Below are 18,355 nucleotides of genomic sequence, written 5' to 3' on the forward strand. Positions count from 1 at the left end.
GGTAATTTACCATATGAAAAGTGTTCAATATGCTGTGTTGCTTTACATGATTTTTCTGACCAATCATTATTTTCGACATTTTTGTGATGCTTCTAAGGATGAAAAGCACAATGCATTTCCATTTGTGCTTCTAAGGAATATAATATTATTTCAGACTGAATTGATGTAAGAAGTGTTAAGAAATCTCAATTTCGTATGAAGATTTTTTAACAAAACAAACTTAGTATGTACTACTTAAATCGAAAATTTCAACATAATTTAAAACGTAACCTTCAACTACAAACATTTTCTTCTTTAAAGCGACTGACTCGTGACAACTTCTTTTCTCAATCATGTTGGGCATATTTGACCATGAATTATCAGTATGATCATATGCCTCAACAGTAATTAATCTTACACTGTTGAATCCACTAGAAAAAACAAAAATTTTTCTAAACACAACGCATGATGCATTAAATCTTACTACGTTCATTCTAGCGATTCCTTCCATGTTATTCAAATTCAACGCAACAATAAATATCACCTCTTAAGTATCCTCCTACAAAATAAAAACTATTGATAAATGAACATGCACAATAACTACTGCGCTTATAGCATATTTGAGCTAAAACATTCCAAGTGTTAGTAGCAGTCGAATATTTTTTATCAGGAAATACTAAATTGAAGCTATCATCAACACAACCAAACAAATAAGTTTCACCTTTAATAAAAAATACTTTTAAATTATTTCTACCGTGTTTATTTTGTGACAAAGAAATGTTAGAAAGATTGTTAACATCTATATTTAAAGCATTCCTTACAACATCATCTGTAATGTTATTTTGACCACCGACAACCATAAAAATAATTTTATCTTGAGCGCAGTACCTACTTCAATTTCTTTACTAGTACTGTTTCTTGTTTCATATAGTTTGTTCAACATCTTCATGAAATTTATCATTAATGACAAATATGACATTTGACTAGCAATGTATTTTAGTGCAGTAATTGATAATAGTTGTAAACATATCTTTGAAAAAGATATTTTGCATTTTTATTTCGTTCAGTTTATGACATAACCAGCTGTTTGCTGCATTAAATACTTAAAGTTCTGAACCTATGAACAACTCAGAACTTGCAAGTATTTTTACGAGTACCATATCTAATTCTAAAAAGTAATTTAGTTCTTAGGAATCCTAGTCAAATCAAAAGATAAAGCAAAATAAAAATCTGAAAAGAACCAAAAAATTGCTGCAGTTGAAGTATCAGCAGAAGAAAATCAGCCCATCGGGTAGTTTTGAAAGTTGATTTGAATGAAGCAGCTTGTTTTTTTTTTAATCGCCTGCATCACTATTTAATGATAAATTGACTTTTGCGGAGGCTGGAGTGAGCAAATTTGAACAGGAGGCGGCGAAAGTGCAGGACTTGTCGTGGTAGAAGTGCAGGGAAGGAGAGTTCAAGGTTCACTTGCTAGTGCAGGAGGTTTAAGGTCAAACTTCAACAGGAGGCGAGGAGAGCAAGGAAGGATCGAGACGTCAATTGACGGTAAAGATGTCAATTGATATGAAAAAAGTTTTGAACATTTGATTGCTGATTTATTGTAGTTTTAAGGTTATTTTAAGTGTTTTTTGTATAGTTTGTATACCTTGGCTCAAATGTTGCGTCAAACACATCATTAGACACATAAATGAATATTCGCATACGTAAGGCCTCAGGCACTTTCACTCGTTTGACGACTGCAAGAGTTTGGGATATCTAAAAGTTAAGCATTCACACAAAGGCTAGCGTTTATGGTTCCTGTGTATACACTACTCTGCTATACTGAAGTGAAATATGGACGTTATCTAATGTGCAAGAGAATAAAAACAATACCTTTCACCTACGACGCCCTTGTCGTACCCTTAGAATTGCATGGTAACAAAAGATCACCAAAGAGGAAGTGTTTAGACGTACTAGTCTCACCACAATGTACTTTACCCTCAGTCAGCGCAGGCTTCGCTGGCTCGGTTGTGTTCTAAGGATGGGTGGTGAGAGAATGCCAAAGTCTCTGTTGTATGAAAAGTTGATTGTTGGCAAACGCAACCGAGGTCGTCAAAAATTACGTTTTAAGGACGTATGCAAGCGCGACTTAAAAAGTTTGAATATAAGATCTGATGAGTTAGAGTTTCTTGCAAATCGACCGCGCAAAATGGAGATCTACTGTAAACAAAAGACTGAAAGAAAGGGAAAAAGAATACTTTAAGAAATCGAAGAAGATGAAGAAATGAGAATCAGAATGAATTTTATTCATTTTTATTTTTATTGATTATCTGTTTATTTTATTTATTGCACCTTTGTGCATTTTAAACTTGTTACTATCATTTATTTTTAATCTCTATGCACAATTACGGATAGCCGATCCCGGCTGATAGCAGGCCTTTAATTATTATTATTAAATGTTTTTTAATCTTTTCGGTTTCAATCTTACCCCTAAAGTTGTTGGTTTTAAAGAACCTGTTAATTATTAATTCTCTTTTTAGCTGATTTCAAAGTTGTCGTTTACAACTAAATACTTTTATGAGATCTGAGTAGATCTCTAAAAAAGTTTTTTAGGAAGGACAGTGTAACGTAAATGCCATTCACGTTAAAGAGCAATACAGCTAATCGCGTTTTTTTTTTAGCTTATGTTTTGAATATTTACGTCAAAATTTAGAAACTGAATCAGATTTTAGTTTTAGCAAGATCTTTTCAAGAGTGGTTAGCAAAATCTCTTGAAAAAGTATTTTTTTTTGTAAAGTCTCAATTTATTTTATTCTTGATTGTTTTTTTTTTGTTAGCGTTGATAAATGTTTTAAATTACAAACAATCTCATAATTAACAACTAAATAATAAACAGTGTTTGTTAAATTTTTACTAGACTTATTTTAAAAAGTTAGGTAATCAAGTAACAAGTATTGTTTGTTAAGTTGTTTATAAGACTTAAATTAAACAGTAAAGTTGTAAAATGCTTATATTTAATTCCTTCTCATAGTTACTAACTAAGCAATAAACAGTGTTTGTTAAACTTTCATAGAATTAAATTAAACAGTAAAGTTATTAAGTGTTTATATTTAAATTAACCTCATAGTTACTAACTAAGTATTAAATAGTGTTGTAGAGTTGTTCATAAGATTTAAACTAAACACTAAAGTTATACAGTATTTACATGTAAAGATGTTTTAGTAATACAGAGATGACAATTAAATCTACATTGAGTAGTAAGGCTGATTAAGTTGTACAGTCGAAGTTGTTAATAAAACTTAAATTAAATATCGAAGCTATTTAGTGTTTACATTTACAGAAATTTTAGTAATATATTAGCTTATATTTAATTTACATTGACTAGTAAGGTTGTTTAAGTTGTAAATTTTTAAGTATATTGATAACATAAAATTGTTCACAAGGCTTAGTTTGATCAAGAAAAAGTGTTTATAATTGGCTACATTCAAATTTACTAGTGAAGATAGAGTTGTACAAATTGAGTAAAAATAGTTTGCCGAATAGACGCTTTTGTAAGCGTTTCGTAGAAAAGGGCACTAGTAGACAGCCTATAACTGCTAGAGTTTCAGGCGGTTTTGAAGTAGTGCCACCTCAAACGGCGCCAGTAGACCCGTCGAGCGGACACATTCATTGTTTGTAGGTCAGTTTTAATAAAAATTTGTCTTATACTTGCAAATTTATAACCTTTAGTTGGAACTTTACGTTTAGTTGTAAACTTTAGCACATAATAAAGTTTATTACAATGAAGACATCGATAAAGTACACGACTCGAACTCGGGAAAGATGCGTACCATATAGTTTTGAGATACTTTAAACCAGTGCTTCTGAAATGGGGTTCCGCGGAACCCTAGGGTTCCGCGACGCCTCTCAGGAGTTCCGCGAAGCCTTTCGGAATTTAAAAAAGAAATTTGAAAGAAAAAAATAAAAATAAATCATAAAACTTCAAAAAAAATGGAAAACATATATAGTTATAGCATTCATTGATCTACTTAGTGTGTATCTAGCGGTAGGACTTTTAATATGTATTCATTTTTTGTAGGTGCCCTAGTTGCGCAATTTTTTGCAAATTAATTTTAATTTCTATTTTCGGTGAATTCATGAAAATACTGGTATTATCTCTAAAGCAAACAATATAGAAGCAATCAAAACAAATTCTAAATGTTTACACAATTAAACTAAATAAAAAATCTTTATCAGAAACTTGTTTCTGGTATATTATATTGTTTCAAATGCTGTAAAAATGTTTAAAAAAATGTCTATTAGCTTGGTTTAAATTTAATATGTATAAAAGCTTATTTTTTACTTAAAAAATGCTACTATAACTTAAAAAAATCTCGCCATGCCGATAAAATTTTAACAGAAATTGAATTTGAAATAGTTTTTTTAGACTTACATGATAAAAAATGATAATCTAATTTTTAAAAGTTGTGGCCAGGTCTTAAAAATTTTAACAGAAATTAAGTTTGAAATAATTTTTTAAATTTACATGTGAAAATGTTTAAATGTCTATGTGTTAGCCAAGTTTTAAAGTTTGTTATTTATGTATTAAATGCTTTTTCTGTTTAATTATTATAACTCAATCTTTTTTTTTTGATATTCATTTATAAAAAAACACCTAAAGAAAATGACAAAAAACTTTTAATATTCAAAAAATGATACTATTTTTAAATTGATAATTTTAAACTAAAAAATATAAAATAATTATCTGCTTATTCAAGGTTGTTTTTTTATGTAATTTTAGTTGCAACATTTTTGTTTGTTGAAACATTACTGTTTGTTTAAATTAATGCAAAAAAACACAGTTTAAGGAAAGCACATAAATTTTACTATTATTATTAAAAGTTGTTATCTTTTTTAAAATTCAGGCATTTGTACTGACGGTGCAGCATCTATGACTGGGTCCAAAAATGGTGTAGTGAGGAAAATGAAGGATAAAGCAGTTGAAGCTAAATGGATACATTGTTTTTTACATAGAGAAAATTTGGCAACAAAACATCTTCCTTCAGAAATTTTCTCAGCGTCGATTAAAACTGTTAATCTTATAAAGAAAAGTGACACAAAGGCCAGACGTTTCAAAGACCTATGTGAAAGTTTAGATGCTGACCATCTGCGACTTCTTTATCACAACGAAGCTCGCTGGCTGTCAAAGGGGCGGACACTGGTTCGTCTCGTTGAATTAAAGAAGCAGTTGTTCACCTTTCTTAAAGATGAAGGCTCAGAATTAGTGAATTTCTTTGAAGATGATGTTTTTTTGGCCAGGTTAGCTTATCTCACCGATATTTTCGAAGAATTGAACGCTTTGAACTTAAGCATGCAAGGGAAGCAAAATTCCATTTTTGTCATGACAGTCAAGATTGAGGCGTTTAAAAATAGAATTGATTTTTGGAAGAAAAAGGTTAGCAATGGTAATTTTGCGATGTTTCACCGGATAGATGAGGCCCATGATAAATGCATAAAATTCAACTTCTCTGACGAAAAATACAACCACCTTGATCTTTTGTCTATAAAGTTTCAACATTATTTTCCTGAAGATGTTCGCATCGGAAATTTATGGATTTTGAATTTTTTATGTGTGATATTGCTTCAGAAAAAGTGAATCTTCCTACAGATACAGAAAACGAATTGCTGCAACTATCTGAAGATAGCAATTTAAAATTGAGTATCAAATGGAAGGAGCTTTTAGATTTTTGTATATGTGCAATTTCAGAGTACCCCGTCTTAGCAAAGCGTGCAGTAAAATTTATTTTACCATTCACCACCACTTATCTTTGCGAGTCCGGCTTTTCGCATGTAACAAACATTAAAACGAAGCAAAGAAACTGTATGCTGACTCCAACCTTATCTGCCTTTTTCCGTCTCAGTCTATCCAAAATCCAGCCGCGCATTGACATGCTTGTTGCTAAGAGACAAATTCAAGTTTCGCACTAAATGTTTATTTATTTATTTATTTTTCGTTAGGCATCTTACCCGTTTATTACAGTAATCTGTGAATTCGATTAGGTTTATGTTCATTTCGTTATTGTTTGTAGCTCTCATTTTGTTTTTATTATGCAAGGAAAGATTTTTATGACGTTGCGATTAATCATGTTTGTTTTCGTTTATTTATTATAGAATTGTAAAATACCTATTGCCTCTGGCGCACTTTGAGTTTGACTCGACTTAATACTATTACAATTGGTAGGATTTCTAACAATGATACAGTTTTGCTAAAAAATTAGTTTTTCACTGAAATTATTTTGTTTTTTGCAGGAAATATTATATTAAACATTTTATGTAATATTAAATTAGGGGACCAGTGCTTCTGAACTTTTTTCTAGTAGCGGAACCCTTTTCCAAAGTTCAACTTTTCCGCGGAACCCTACCAATTGTAATAGTATTAAGTCAAGTCAAACTCAAAGTGCGCCAGAGGCAATAGGTATTTTACAATTCTATAATAAATAAACGAAAACAAACATGATTAATCGCAACGTCATAAAAATCTTTCCTTGCATAATAAAAACAAAATGAGAGCTACAAACAATAACGAAATGAACATAAACCTAATCGAATTCACAGATTACTGTAATAAACGGGTAAGATGCCTAACGAAAAATAAATAAATAAATAAACATTTAGTGCGAAACTTGAATTTGTCTCTTAGCAACAAGCATGTCAATGCGCGGCTGGATTTTGGATAGACTGAGACGGAAAAAGGCAGATAAGGTTGGAGTCAGCATACAGTTTCTTTGCTTCGTTTTAATGTTTGTTACATGCGAAAAGCCGGACTCGCAAAGATAAGTGGTGGTGAATGGTAAAATAAATTTTACTGCACGCTTTGCTAAGACGGGGTACTCTGAAATTGCACATATACAAAAATCTAAAAGCTCCTTCCATTTGATACTCAATTTTAAATTGCTATCTTCAGATAGTTGCAGCAATTCGTTTTCTGTATCTGTAGGAAGATTCACTTTTTCTGAAGCAATATCACACATACAAGAATTCAAAATCCATAAGTTTCCGATGCGAACATCTTCAGGAAAATAATGTTGAGACTTTATAGACAAAAGATCAAGGTGGTTGTATTTTTCGTCAGAGAAGTTGAAAAAATTGCGCAACTAGGGCACCTATAAAAAATGAATACCCATTAAAAGTACTACCGCTAGATACACACTAAGCAGATCAATGAATGCTATAACTATATATGTTTTCCATTTTTTTTGAAGTTTTATGATTTATTTTTATTTTTTTCTTTCAAATTTCTTTTTTAAATTCCGAAAGGCTTCGCGGAACTCCTGAGAGGCGTCGCGGAACCCTAGGGTTCCGCGGAACCCCATTTCAGAAGCACTGCCTTATACTCCTTAGAGTACAAATAAATTTTTAGACTACATAACAGTTTACTAGAAAGTTCAAAAAGAAAAACCTTTATATTTCTTTTTAATTAATTACTGTTAGTTTTGTTTTTCTTGTTTTTATATACTAACGAATTTATTTTGTTAAAAAACTTGAGTTTTTAAATATTTGTATTTTTATTAAAAGTTATAGAGGTTTATACAAATCAAGTTACAATAGCAACAAAAAAGTAAAGTCAAACATGAAAGTAACTTTGAAAAATAAAACGTCATTTATAGAAAGATTATTAATTAATCTGACTTTTATAAAATGATTAAGAACCTTAAAAGATAAAAAACAGAAAAAAAGTTAAAAGCAGTTTTGAAACTGTTAACTATTACAACTTTATACTATTAAAATGGTACTATCTAAGTATTAAAGCATTAAAGAAATAGGTTAAACCATAATTTGTATAACTTGTAAAGGGGTAGGGCTTTTAACTTTATAAAGTATTTGATGCATGCACTTAATATGCATTTAAAGGAAATGCAATAATTAACTCATCAACCATGTTAGCTAAAACGTTATAGTTATATAGATTCTTAAAGTTTTTACTAATTTTAATAACAAAAGTAGTTTAAGATAAGAGTTTCATCATAATTTGGGGCAAACAAACACATTTTGCAACGGTTTAAATAGAAGTAGCGGCTACACACCAATTATGAAAAAAAATACTTTTTTTTTATTATTTATTAGGTAAATAACTCTAGACTTCAAAAAAAAAATTGACAAAAATAGTTAAAAAAAAAAATTGAAGCTAAATATGTACTTAAAGATTTAAATACTATACCATCAGTTCATGAAGTGCATATTAAAAAATATTCACTAGAAACAGCTTTAATTTTCATTTTATTTAACGATGTATATCTGGATCTTAAAGGTTCTAGTTGATTAAAAAATATTTACTTGACAAAAAAATATACTTTCTCATTAAAAAATATTTCAGAGTTCAAATTATTTAGAGTCTAAAAAAAGGGTTGCAATATATAATGGGTTACTTAATAATATAATATCTACCAAAGGAAACCTTAAAAAGTAAAGTTTTAGAAAGTTTTTTTTTTCAAATCACAGTTTTTACAAACTGCTTATAAAAAAAAAAAAAACATTGTTAGACTGTATAAAACCTACTTTTATTTTAAAGATTAAAACTGTTTTGATAAACTGTTTTTAAAGTATCAACTAAAACTTCATTTTTGGTTGTAATAAAAACAACTTTAATTTAAAGTTAAGATAAGTATTATTTTATAATAAGTATCATGTGCGTTTATATATAATACATATTAAAAAGGAGTGAAAGTTTATGTTGAGGTCTTAACAAACCGTGTATTAGTTTAAAGTTGTTTAAAGGCTTAAAGAGTATTTGTTCTTGTTTTACAAATCTAAATAGCTTTGTGAAGTTATATTGAAATTAATTTGACAAACACATTTCTTAAACTTTAATTACTTCTATCATAAATGTATAAGCTGCTTTTTCGCGTCAATAAAGTGCTTGAAGTTTCAGATGTTATACCTATCAGTTTAAACAGAGAACATTAGAAAAATTAATTTGTTGGATAGAACAGTACATTTTTATACAGCTTTGAAGATTTTATATAAAGCTTTAGACTGTAAATTTTTTTTTTTTCATTTGTAGCTCATTATAATTTTGATTAAGTTGGGTATGCAACTCGATGACCGAGAGGTCTTTTTGCGTATCCAGGCTCTCGAACTAAAAAAATTTTGAGCAATTTTTTGTTTTTGTACAATTAACCAATAGAGTAATTTTTTTTTAATTTCAAAAATTTAAACTTTGTGTAAGAAATAAATGAACACTTTCCTGACGCAAATTTTAAAAATTCAACTTTTAGGTTAAACTAAAACAAATATAATTTTTAAATGTTTAAGCGGAAAACCTTAATTCATTGTCTTTATAATTTTTTCAGAGAAAACTAAGATAAACTACAAGAAGTTAAAAAATTCTGATGACTTAAGTTAAACGATTACTTTGAAAACTATAACATAAAAAGTTTTCGAAAACATTTATGAAATGCAATGACTTTTTTAAATAGAACTTTTTAGTATTATACAGCAAACTAAAACACATTTTCTAGATTTAGAAACAACGTTTTTAGGAACGCACTGAAATATATGTTTTTAAACTAAGCTGAAATTTTATTTTTATAAATTTTTAAAAGTACAACATATAATAAACGTAACACATTTTTTTCAGCTTTCAGTATACACAGTCAAAATGGATCCTTTCTTTGTTGCTAGATTAGCAGCTAACTGGATTAGCTGTGCCAGATATTTCGAGGATAAGGTCCATGCCTTGCTTGTCTCAACTTTTCCTGGCCTCCGAATCGACTTTGATCGCGGCGGCCACAGCGCCAATATTTACTTCGGTCGCAGCAAGATCCACGAAGGAACCAACTACGACGGAGTGTCCGTCTGCGCTCCCCCGGATCGTCATGGAAACCGTTCTGAGGATCATGATGGGTCTATGTTGTTCACCCCGACCTGCTTTGAGGGGGATTTGATGATGGAGGGCAAAATTCTGCACGATGGACTTCGCAGCATTGATTGGCATTCTATGGAATAAATGATTAGTGCGGTGAAGAACTTGTATGGCGAATAGTTTTTGATACTTTCTTGTTTGTTGATGTAGAAGCTTTTGTTTAGATTATTTTTTGTCTTATTCGTATGGATGATTGTGAATTTTAATTTATTGTATTAAACACCTATGTTATAATTATGGATGTTTTCTGTTCATCGAAGCTATAACTAGTAGTATATCACTAAGTAAATTTTGGTTCAGTTAGAGTTATAACATACATCGTATTTATAATTGTTTTTTATTGCTACAGCTTGGCTAATTTACTCCTGTAGTACATAAAACCAAAACATAAGCACTTTATTTTTATAAAGATTAATATAAATTGTCTAACATCATGTACTTATAAGATGTTCTCTACCATCATGATTATAATAGACAGGCACTTTTAAATAAGTAGTGAAACCAGTAAGTTATTTTATCATCTTTCTAGACTTTAGTAAGCATTTTATAAAATATATGCTAATAACTAACTGTAAAACTTTTTTTACTCTATCAACATATTAGTAGATAAGTGACAAAAGCTTTATAACATCTAGAAAAAATAATACTAAGTATTTAGAAAGAACTTTATGACATATATGTCTTAGAAGAATTTAAGTACAGCAACTTCTTGAGAATCTATGCACTCGTGAAGTTAAGCGTTTTAGAATTTTCAAAAAAAGGACTTTTGACTGTAGAACCTTTATGATATGCAATAATGTAGAAATAAAACCTACATATGTATTGAATTAACTAAACATTTTATTTTTTTATTTTTAATGCTAGCTCACCTTTAGACTTCATAGAATTATGTTCATTGACCGATAGGTTTACATTTAACTAATTTAATAAAAACTAATAATAAACATTTATGTACCACAACTATATTAGCATTGTCTTTTCAAAGGAAGATAAACATTACAGAGTCGAACAACACACATATGTCCAACTTAAATGAAAATTACTTAAGTAAACAAAAGATTAAAAATGTGAAAGTCCCCAAACTGTTTCTAATCAAATGCATTATCAGAAAACAGCTGACTTAGTAAATATAATTGGTACCTCTCGTTTAGTTATGTTCTCTTGTTTAATTACATACTGATAAAATTTAAGTTGAACGATTAGACGTTAAAAACAATGTTGATTGGTCGGTAAAGAAATAAATAGTGCTTCATATGCTGGCACTCAAACAAGTTTATTCATGTTTCTTCGTTAAATACTTTGCTTATTTCCCCATTTTTGTGTATATGTTCCAGTAAGAGTTAGCTAAACTGGCTTGTATTAATAATTTTATTCAAAACTGTTTATTATTTTATACAAAAACCAAAATATTTTTATTAAGGTTTTAAATTGTACTCAAACTGAAATTCATTCTTTTTTATAAGCTCAATTAAATCACGCCAAAATAAGGTTTACTTAGTTATAGTCTATTCTTAAATGAATAGTAATTTTGTTTTTTTACCTTGACATTTACAAAACTTCAAATTAAAGTGCTAAAAGTTTTCTTTGATGATTAATACTATTATTAATATCTTAAATTAATATCAAATTTATTTAAACAAAGGCAACGTCGTTTCAACCTACAGGGATCTTCAGGTCTGCATAATTAGTATTAATATATATAAATTTAATATCAATATTGTCTCCGAAAAAAGTTTTGTTGAGACCTTTTGTGCTAAAGAAATACCTTTTACATTTACATAACTTAAATTAGTTTAACTTCTTCCAAAATTAGTATGTAACAGTCAAACCAGCATACATTAACATATAAGTTTATGAGTACTAAAATATTAGATACAATTTCAGTATATAAATTTTACATACATATATATTTTCTCAATTTGACATAGATAATTTTAAAATGAGAGACAGAATGTCAAACATTTCAAAAATGTGCATGTTATTTACCGTATTGTGTTATTCGACCATCTTGAAATATTAATCCGTTCCAGAACTTAAAGATCGTAGAAAACTTAGAAATTTTAATACGGTAAAATCGAGTAAAGCTGTACAAACATGAGTCATTTTTAGTTAATGAACAAAATCCTAAATTAAACATCCAAATACTTTAAGATACTAAAACAACTTTATTAAAAATTTCAAGAGTTTATAACATTTTATAAGTCGCTTGTCAGGTATAACAAACAACAACTTTCGAAGGAATTTTTCGGGATCCGTGGTGTTTTTGTAAATTACTTTTAAAAATGGAAAACATTAACTAATTTAAAAAAACCTTTAATTTTTAATTCGAAGCTTGCAGACCCCGTGTTTTTATTTCCTGGTTCTTGGTAATTGTATTCTTATATTTTGTTTTTTTTCTGCTTTGCAATTATTTTTTTCTTGAATTACTTTTTTTTGGTACAAACTATGTTTGTTAATTGTTGATTTTTTTTTAATAACTTTTATCTTTTCCTAGATCTCCTTCTTCAAAAGATACATCTTTTATTATTTTTAATAGTATGATTTTTATTTCTTTGTTCAAGTTTGCTAGAAACTTTTATGACATGACTTATTACAGTGTTCTTGATATTCATCTTAAGTCATAATTAGCTTTTACTCTATCCTTATCGACCAAGTCAGTACCTCCTAAATCTGAAATAAACTTCCAAAACAGATTAATAAAGAAATGTTACTTCTCCTAATTGCTTTATGCTTCAATTGTCTTTCTTAAAAAATATTTGTATAGAAAGTATAATTAGTAGACAACATTTAAAAGAACTTGGAAATATATTTAATATCTTTGAATTTTCTTTAAAATCATAAAATTTTTCTGCTAACATATGTACAATTTTTATCGTTTGTTCTATGTGCTGTTGTTCTTCTTAGTTTTTAGTTTTAATTTATTTTATTTCGAAAAATTACAACTTGAAAAAATAATGTTGGTAAATATTATTTTTTCACTGTTTTAATTATTATCGAAAAGAATTAACTTGTATTGATAAACGACTCACTTTACTTTTAGAAAAATTTTGAACTGTCGTAAATATGGTTTATATTTATATACATTAGTTTTATCATCATTTTAAAATTTAGTTATACTGTAATATTTAATATTTTTAGACAAAGTTTTACGAATCACCAGTATTTTTTGAACTTTCTACTTGAGTTCTTACACGCATGGTTGTTGTAAATTTATGCTTGTTGAAAAGAAATATTTATAGCACAGTTCTCATTCATCTACCATGGCAGCTCAAGTGCTATTATCAAAACAAAAGTTAAATTTATAAAAAAGAACTTATAGAGTCTTTCAGAAATTAAATAAACAACTTTATAAAGAGAAAAATGTTACCACAGACTACGAAGTACTTGATGAATTTTGTAACTTAAGTTTTTATAAAGTGTATACTTTTCCTAGACCACACATTAAACTGTATCCGTGATGTATAACTCAATAACCGAAAGGTTTTTTCATACACCAGGTCTTCGGAGCAAACTTTTTTAGCACTTTTTTTTCATTCAATAAACAATACTTTGTATTTAATTAGATACCATTTTACGTTGGTTTTGTAAATTTTTGTTTGAAAAATTAAACTGTTAGATGGTATTTTAAAACTTTATATGACATTAAGATATAGGTTGAGATAAGTATTAAAACTAGTCGACATGCTCTAGTATTTTTTATTGTAAATCAAAGGTTTAACACCTGTATGGTTGTTTTATAATTGTTATCAAAAGCTAAACCACATTGCCTTGAAACTACTTGATAAAGACAAGCTTCTCCATCTGAAACTTACTTCTTACTTAGTATGCTTTTTGTTGTCAACAAAGAATGGTTAAAATAATAAATACAAAATTAGTCATAGAACGCACACAATCGTTTAGTTTTTATACTTTTTAAAGACAGTTACTTTGACTTTAAAACACAAAAAAAATTCACAAAAAAAAATCACAAAAAGTAAACAACTGTTTTTTTGTCAAAAGTATTATTTTTTAAGTGTTTGTGAAAACATCGATTAAAGCAATCAAACTTTAACAAAAGTATATTTATTGACAAATTGCTATTAACGTATAGAAAAAAATAAATAGGTCAATCGGTGTTTGTAATGCCTATAATTTTAATTTATTAGTTTTTTTTTACAAGTGGCTTGGTGGTTTTAATTTCAAAAAATGTTTATGTAAAATATAAACGTTTTAGTTTAAATTTCCTTTTAAGTAAAAGAATAAAAGTATGAATCAATGACATTAGTTTACTGATAAACAAATGTAAAAGAAATCAACTGTAGCTACTAAATTGTTGTAGTAATCTTTCATCACCCTAATTTTAAGTATTTATAGCTACTAATAATACTTAAAGGTTTTTTTTTATGTACATAAAAAACCGCTTATAGTTTCACAATCTTAAAATTTTTTAAATACTTCATATTTTTAAAGTCTACAACAACAACAAGCGTACAGATTTTTTAAAATAATTATATATATATAAGATACAATGATTTTGTTTTGATTAAAAAAAATAGGCTTTTAAATAATATTTTGCATTTTAACATACTTTTTAAGAACTTTAACTTAAAAAACTTAATTATAAAAACTTAAAACCTTAAAAAATTACGTTAGTCACTAAAACAGAATCGAATGATAAACTAAAGCATATTTGTTTAACAAACATAAAAATCTTATTTTTAATATAGTTCTAAAATAGTAGAGACGTAATTTCATTTAAATATTGCACGTTTAGCAGAGTTTTAATTATATCTTATATGTTATAAAAACAAATATGAGTTTATTTACATCCATCTCTAAAAATTGTTAGTGTAGCTTTTTCGCGGTTGTGCAATAGTTTGCAAGTTCAAATCACGAGAATTAGAAAATGAAAGAAAAAAGTTAGCTTTCAAGTATCAATACAAACGTTATCAAAACTGTAATAGAGTAGTAGTAGTAGTAGTAGCACTACAGTATGAATAACTTTTACTATTAATTTACGCCACATTATTATAGCAACAAAAAACTTTTCTTTTAATTTCTTTTGTTTATTTTTTTAATCAAAAGTTTGTTTAAAGCTCTCAGATATTTTTTACAGCAACTAGTTATTTGTTTAAAGCTTATGCTCATGCACACTTTTATCAATACAGATTATTTTTTAAACTTTCCAGATATTTATTAAATGCAATCAACTTATAATTACTTATATAAGTCAAAATTGAAGTGGTAATTACAAACAATGCTAAAAACAGTAATACTAAAACTAGTAATTAAAACAGTATGATTATTTTTCTGATTGCGAAAAATTGTAAATCATAAACTGAAAACTTTATATTTTTAGAAAATATTAATAAACCAAAATGAAGGTAATTGTAGCTGGGTATCCGAAAACTGGCACGAAGACCATGGTGGCGGCGTTGGGGCAGCTCGGCTACACGGTGTTCGACTATATGGAGAACTACGAGTTTCTGGGTGAAGATTGGGTGCGAATAATGAAAGATGGGGTGAAAGAAGGGGATTTTAGGAGAATGTACTCTCGCGTTGACGCTTGCACCGACATGCCCTGTTGTTTTTACTGGGAGGAAATACTCAGAGAGTTTCCCGATGCTAAAGTAGTTTATATGGTTTAAACGATCAAATTAGTTAAATAAGTTTATATTTCGTTTATAGAACTTTGTTTTTGTACAGGTCTTAAAAATTAAAAAGTTCAATTTAATATAGGTAAAACAGTTACATATTTATACGTTTATTGAGTTTTCAGTAAAATAGTTAGTTTTTCTAAATACTATAGTTAAAAATTAAATGCTTGTGTTTCAAATTAACTTTGTTAATAATTTTTTCTCATCAAAAGGTAATTTTAACTGAGAGAGACGACGAAGAAGTTTGGTTGAGTAGTTTTAGAGGTCAGATGAAAGCAGTCAGAAGTCCAATTTATCTTGTTTCACTCTTTCTATCCAAAACTAGCAGACATCTATCGAAATACGGTGGCAGAGTGTGTAAGTGTGCTTTAAATGTTGTTGGTATTAATTTTTCTTTTTTTTTGTACTTTATTAAGCTAGTTTTATAATTTGAAAATAACCTTTTCTAATACTTTTAAATATATTACCTTTTTTTAACTTTTCTAAATATTGGTACATTTTATTTAAAATAAAAACTTTTAGTATATATTTTCAACCTTGAGTGAGAATCATATTAGCAATGTAAATAGTTTGGACATTAAATTCTTTTGATAAATATAATATTCAAAACGCATCTAAACTTTCAAAATAGTTAGAGCTTAAAGTAGAATTTATGAAGACAAATAAACTTTCTAACCGTTTTTTTTTATTTCTTTCTAAAACTTGTTTTTGTTTTACAATAATTTAACTTAAAGTTTTAATGAATATTAAAGTGCAGTTTCTATCATAAATAAAAAAAAGTCAGCTGACTTTCTCAACAGTTTTTGATTTTTATTGTTCGCATTATAACTTAACACTTTTATTTTACTTAAAACAATCTAACAGACCAAACGTTGTTTCATACCGACAACGTGTTTGACACCTGGTTCCCAAAATCTCTGATAAACGATGAACTTTGCGTGAAGAGTTACAAAAAACACAATCTGTATGTCAAACAAGTAAGTAAAATATTAAAAACTAACAATAGAAAAATATAGTGATTTAATTTGACTTTAAGACTGCACCTGCCGACCAGCTTTTAGTCTTCAACGTGAAAGAAGGCTGGAAACCACTGTGCAACTTCCTCGACAAACCAGTACCTTGCTACGATTTTCCAAGAAAAAACATAAAGGCTAAAGTGGTCGAGGACTTAAAATCTCATAAAATATTCAAAAGAATTCAATTTGAGTTTTGTCTAACTGGACTAATAGTAATTATACTTTTGTTGTTTGCTTTTATTTGGTGTATAAATCAAAGTTTAAATGTAGTTTTGAAGTTTTAATTTTTTTTTGAGTTCTTTTATTTTTGTAATGTTGGGGTACTCTTTAGATATAGATTAAGTCTAGACTCTAGATATAAAAAGCTAACTTATTTAAAAAAAATTTAACGTGCTATAACTGTTTAGCAATATTGGAATTTAAAATATAAACCTTGTTGTAGAAAATTTAATACTTATTTCATATAAAAAATTTAAAATTGAATTTTTTTTAAATTCTATACACTTTTTATTTTTTGTAAAAACTTTTTTTAAATAGAACTGTCTAAAATTTAGCACACACACTTTACTTTACTTACTTTCTATTGCCTAGAATGTTTTTTATAAGAAATTTTCACTGCATCATAATTGTAAAAATTTTTATGATTCAAAAGTTATTTGATTTTCAGAACCTGATTTGTTTTCTTGTCAATTTTTGTTCTCAAAACAAAAACAAATATTTCGCTAAAATGTTTACAGAATAAGTAAACAAAATTTGCATATAATATTGCTGTAATCATTCTAAATGTTTGTTTTACTGAATAAACATAAAATGCTATGTAGTGCAAAATTTATAACTATTTGCATTACTGAAGTATTAGAAAAAGACAAAACTTCAAAAATAATAAAGATATAAACAAAAATTTTATAATTAAATATTATTTGCTTAATTAGAACTATATAAAATCAAAAGTAATTTTAATAATGAATAAACGTTTAACTTTTTATTGGTTTTTATTTATCTTTAAACACATATAATAAAAGCTCACATTTTGCTGATGTTACCAATAGTTTTCAGATCACTATTTCTAGTATTTAAACACTGTGCTATTCTTTAACTGTTTTTTACCAAACGTTATACTATAAATGTTATTTATTTTTTTACATTTGACCTAGACCAAGTAAACAATAGGCACATGGAGAAAAAATAAACAACAACAGATTTAAAAGATAAAATCACATATGGCATAAGTTACATTTTGTTACTAATGAGGCTTGATAATAGCAATTCGTTCATCAGATCACAAGTCTTCGGTAGACTGAGACTGGTTCGCCCTGATCAGGACTCATTAGTCAGTCACAACCGAATCTGATGATCGAACTGGTATGATCGAACTTTGTTAACTCGAAATTGTCTCACGGCATATGAAACTCAAGGCTTCGGCTCTGTAGACTTTCGCCAACATTTTGTTTTGTAATTGATGGTAGAACTTTTGGATTAATTAATAAACAAAACATGTACATAAGACAGTATAAACAACACAATCAAAAAACTTGATAGTTTGTTAATGTTTCTAAACTAAATTTAAATAAAAACTTAATTTAGCATAGATGGAACGTTATACAAAAGCTAATATATTTCCTTTAAGAAAAAAATTTCAACGATTCAGTGATTATAAGTTTATTTTAAAACTAGAGTTTTGCACTGGTATTACTACTAGTGCTCTTCAGTCAAAATAAACTTGCAAAATCATTACATATGGCTATATTTATACTGAAAACTTGAAGTTTAATTTGGCATGCTAATTGTTTTTAAGTAAAGTTAATTAGTTTGCTTTTATCTGAAGCTTTTTAAAGATTTTTTAA

The 18,355-nt window shown here is 27.9% G+C and overlaps 1 protein-coding gene across 1 annotated transcript; it reads left to right on the top strand.

The window, feature by feature from the left end:
* Positions 1-15,216: 15,216 nt before the first annotated feature.
* LOC145841490 (uncharacterized) lies at positions 15,217-16,795 on the top strand. The gene is made up of 4 exons (XM_082948850.1): positions 15,217-15,468; positions 15,708-15,852; positions 16,360-16,472; positions 16,532-16,795. Exons 1-4 carry the CDS (start codon positions 15,217-15,219, stop codon positions 16,793-16,795), a joined length of 774 nt encoding a protein of 257 aa, XP_082804976.1.
* The last annotated feature ends 1,560 nt before the right edge of the window (positions 16,796-18,355 follow it).

This window comes from Thalia democratica, chromosome 7 (assembly GCF_965202585.1).
Source record: "Thalia democratica chromosome 7, ktThaDemo2.hap1.1, whole genome shotgun sequence".
In the NCBI taxonomy this organism is placed as follows: domain Eukaryota; kingdom Metazoa; phylum Chordata; class Thaliacea; order Salpida; family Salpidae; genus Thalia; species Thalia democratica.